This window comes from Vigna angularis, chromosome 10 (genome assembly GCF_016808095.1).
Source record: "Vigna angularis cultivar LongXiaoDou No.4 chromosome 10, ASM1680809v1, whole genome shotgun sequence".
NCBI lineage: Eukaryota > Viridiplantae > Streptophyta > Magnoliopsida > Fabales > Fabaceae > Vigna > Vigna angularis.
Window position 1 is genome coordinate 7,624,359 of NC_068979.1, and position 4,446 is coordinate 7,628,804.

The 4,446-nt window shown below is 30.5% G+C and overlaps 1 protein-coding gene across 1 annotated transcript; it reads left to right on the forward strand.

Annotated features, from left to right (window-relative positions):
- Positions 1-243: 243 nt before the first annotated feature.
- LOC108321273 (zinc finger CCCH domain-containing protein 6) lies at positions 244-4,190 on the forward strand. Its single transcript, XM_017552973.2, has 4 exons — positions 244-405; positions 2,567-2,761; positions 2,951-3,075; positions 3,183-4,190. The coding sequence occupies exons 1-4, from the start codon at positions 346-348 to the stop codon at positions 3,964-3,966; spliced, it is 1,164 nt and encodes a 387-aa protein (XP_017408462.1). The 5' UTR covers positions 244-345; the 3' UTR covers positions 3,967-4,190.
- The last annotated feature ends 256 nt before the right edge of the window (positions 4,191-4,446 follow it).

A 4,446-nucleotide genomic window follows, 5' to 3' on the forward strand; every position in this document is an offset into this window, starting at 1 on the left:
TTAATAATTTTTTTACAGTTAAATTATGTTATTATTTTATTGATTCGTATATTTGAAACAGACGACTATTATTACTGTTGTAAAAAAATTGTTAGAAAAACTTTTTTTTTTTAAGGGTTAGATAACTCAATTGTACTATTTTATATATTTAATTTGCTGAAGTAACGTAAGTCACCGCTTGTGCTTTGTATTTATAGCTTCACTTTAATCTCTTCTTTCGTCTCTTTATCAATTCTTCTCTTTAGTCTCACACTGTCATTGCTCATTCATTTCAATTTTCAAGCATCTCTTCCCTCAATTCCATTTTCTCTCCTTCACTTGATAGAAGAAAATCGGAGATTTAATATGCAGCAGGCAAGGAAATTAAAAACGGTTTCGTGGGCTCCTCAATCTCATCTTTGTCAGGTATATAAATGTCGTCTTCTTTATGTTTTTGATTTGCTCTATGCTGTTCTTGCTCCGATCTGGTTCAATTTCTGTCGAATTCTTCTGCTATCTGTCACTTAAACAAAATCCCCTCTTCACTTGAATATGCAATTCTAATCCCCTCGCAGTTTGGAAGAAACAGTGACATGGTACTAAGTTAAAGCTGGAAAAACAAAAAAGTGTAACGTCAAATAAGTTGACATTGTTAGCTTTCTTAATTACGAAATTTGTTTTTTCCTGGATTCACAAATTCACCGCTAGTCTATGTTTGTATCCTCATTCATGAAACTTAAACTTAAAAATTGTATATCAGGATAACCATTCTTCTAAATCGGTGAGCAAATGAGTGCCGATCATTTGGATTCGGTGGACTGTTTCACTGCTACATAAACATCCAAACGTTGGTTATAGAAGATAACTACGTTGTCACAACCTTGAAAATGATGATACAAACAAAGTTTCACATCGGATAAAATATAAGACAAAAGTGAATTTATATACACAATATTTTCTTTAATACTTTCTTTAATAAGAGGTTTTTTGGAATGGTATTAAAAACAAATTCGTGGTGTATTGGTAGTCCAAAGTGGACAATATCTAATGGGGAGATCTATGGAATCCGAACCTGGTTTTCATTTTGAGGAATCTCTAAAAGTGTGTAACAAGACACGGGCATTTGACATCTATCAAAGCATGATCTATCTAAATTCTCTTTGGTGAGAGACCTCTTCAGTGAGGAGTATGATGCACTTGTTGAGTACAATTAACTGGTTTATGTCATGTACAATTAACTTCACAATTGTCTGATTTAACTTTCTAAATATTACTTATAGTCTGAAACCTTCGAATATTTTCAAATAACCAATCTGTTTTCAGAAATAAAATTCACACATGTGTACCTTCTGTATATTGAAATCGATTTTCAAGTCAAGAACTATATATCATATATGACATAATTCAAATTGCATCAAACGGAAGGACATTGAGATATGTGGTCATAGCAGATAAGAAATAAAATCATGGATTTGAAATACTATATCTGCATGATGACCTGTAGCATAATATATATAGATTATGAATGTAAAAGTTAATACACATATTTTTTCCTTTAACTATTAGTAAAATGCCAATTACATACTAACTCCTTTTACATAAACAATAATAATAAGTATATATATATATATATATATATATATATATATATATATATATATATATATATATATATATATATATATATATATTTTGTCGAAAGGTAGGACGGGTACGTAATCGAAATGAAAAATATAACTGTGCATTAATCTGCATTAGTATAAATACATATTTCAGTTGCAGGAAAAAAAATCAGTAAAGTCAACTGTGGTAAGACTCTTCAATTTCTGTATTCTATAAATTTAAAGGACTATGCTTAAGCTCAGTGATTTATTTTGTTTATGTTTTTCTAGAATATTGTTGAATGCTTTTAGTTTTATCTTCTGTTCAATAACATTTCTTTTCAGACGTTTTGAGAGAAATTCAAGCTTAGATTCACATAGGTCATTAACATGTTGATAGTCATTTTGTCTTTATTTTTTTACCATAAAAATAGAACTTATCATTTTTTTTAATTACTAAATAATCTTACTTTTAAATGTTTAAAAAGTTATTTTGATATAAAAATTTTAATTTCATGATTATAATTTAAATTCATTTTTCTATTTTTAGAAATTATTGTTTTCCTTTTAGTTATTTATATTGTTTGTTTAAATTAATTATTTTTGCACTTATGATAAATCTTTTTATTTATATTTCAAAATACGCTCCGTCGTGTTTTGCACATCCTTGTCTGGAATGAAACATTCTGCTGGAACAAGTTCAAGAAACTGTCTCAACTCCAAAGTTTTTTTCTCACAAGGTTTTTAACTTCACTGTAGAGTGACTGTAACAGAACCATGACATTTTTGAAATTTTGAATGTATTCAACTGAAGTTGTTCAATTTAATCCTAAACAAGAAATAGTTAATTGAAAGCAAATTTCTAATATATGCAATATCAGAGATCATATGTATGTCATGATAGTCTTATGCTATTGAGAGTTTTCACGAAAACCTTTTCAGTCTTCTTTTGAAAGCTTATAGATTAGTGTGACCTTAATTAACAGGTAAAAATTTTCTCATCTGAGGAAAGTCCTTCAAAAATTGGAAACAAATCTGAAGATGATTTTCAAGCAAAGACATTGTCCACCAGGCCTTCAACCCTTGAACATGATGATTTCCCACCTGGATTTGAAGGCAATCATTTCCAGAATCAATCAAAGTCAGAATTTTCTTACATTAAATGGGAAAGCCCTCCTCCGGTAATGAGATCTTGGAAATTTCTTGAAAGATATAGAGTCTTCATCAAATTTCCCTTTCATGAACGTTTCTTTAGTTTATATCAGATGGTTTAATATACTGTCAGGAAGAAATATCTCTTTTCAGTTTTTCCTCATACAAAATGTTATTCTATTTGGTCATGTTCGTTAACTGATCTATTTCGGATATAGCTTGTTCTGAATCGTTGTTGGAGCGTGGCAGCTGGTGAAGAAAGTACGGAGAAATATGATGAGATGCTAAGAGAAAGGAGAGTGTCTGAAGCATATTATCCTTGTAGTTCTGCCATTCCTCCAAGGTAAAATGTCATGTTTATTTAGAAAGCCTTGTCTTATACTGAGAGAATTTCTGGCACTTCATATACATTTCTTACTAAATTTAGTTCATTTCTTTGAGTTCGTGCAGCCCTTTTGTTTCATTTAACGTGGAGAATGAAAGTTATGATGATAGTCTTACTCCTATCATCTCTCTCATTCCCATTGAGGAATATGAATCAGTAACAGGTATTAACCATGATGTTTCTGTCACAAAAAAACATGGAGACTCTCTCTCCAAACTGCAGACACAAACCACACAGCAATGCATTCCACCAGCAACAACATCTTCGGAGGCAAATTTCGTTGCAACTTCTATAACTACTGTTTCATCTACCATCTTAAAAAGCATCGAAGAAGGAACCGTGATTGATGTTGATTTTCTCTTTAAAATAGCTAATGACCCAATAATGATTGAGAAAAGAATAGAAGAATATTCAACTGTTACCACCACTGGGATGAATACACCCTCAAGGACTGTGAGTGCAAGAAAATCATCAGCTCCATCAAATCCACTGATGATCGTCGCCCCTGAAATGTCTGAAATTCCATCTAGTTCATTGCTGGAACCTGCACATGATAATCATGTAACTGCAACTCCACTTGTTCCTTTGTCTGGATCTGTATCTGCTCACACAGCTGCACCTCATGTAAAAGATGTCAATTACTATAAAAACCTTGTTAGAAAATATGATGGTATGAGTCAGCCAGGCAAGCAGAATAATAATCATTTGGAATATTATAAACGACCTCGTGTCCTTAATCCAAATGAAGTGAAAAGGAAAATTCAGAAATCGTGCAAATACTCTAAGACTTCAAGGGGTCGCCGTGGTTCCAAATGCCGTTATCTGCATGATAAGGTGTGGAGAATGTAATCTGAAGTTGCATATTCTGATGGTGAAGAGTGTTTACATTGTACTCACGGAGGGGAAGTCATTCAGTGAGTTAGAAGTGGAAAACTTTTCTTATTCTAACAGTTTTATGAATATTTTGGTCAGGAGAATGTCAGCGCTTGACAATACTGAATTATCTGATATTTTCTACTAAGTTCGTAGCCACACCATGCATTTTGTTAGTATTTATTATAAAATGTTTTATAGAAACACCCATTAGTAAATATTTAATATATAAGTTTATTAAATTAAGCCAGTTATATATATATATATATATATATATATATATATATATATATATATATATATATATATATATATATATATATATATATATATATATATATATATATATATCAAAGTCTCTTTTATAAGATATAACCATGCTATCATGTTATATATATATCAAAGGTTTTTTATAAGGATAAAAATTGCACATTCACAAAATTATAAACACTAAAA

What these genes read in the sequence shown, in the direction of transcription:
- LOC108321273 (XM_017552973.2), top strand. Translation starts at nt 346, where the DNA reads ATGCAGCAGGCAAGGAAATTAAAAACGGTTTCGTGGGCTCCTCAATCT. An exon ending in CTCAATCTCATCTTTGTCAG is followed by an intron (nt 406 to 2,566) that starts GTATATAAATGT and finishes CTTAATTAACAG; the next exon opens with GTAAAAATTTTCTCATCTGA. An exon ending in AGTTCTGCCATTCCTCCAAG is followed by an intron (nt 3,076 to 3,182) that starts GTAAAATGTCAT and finishes GAGTTCGTGCAG; the next exon opens with CCCTTTTGTTTCATTTAACG.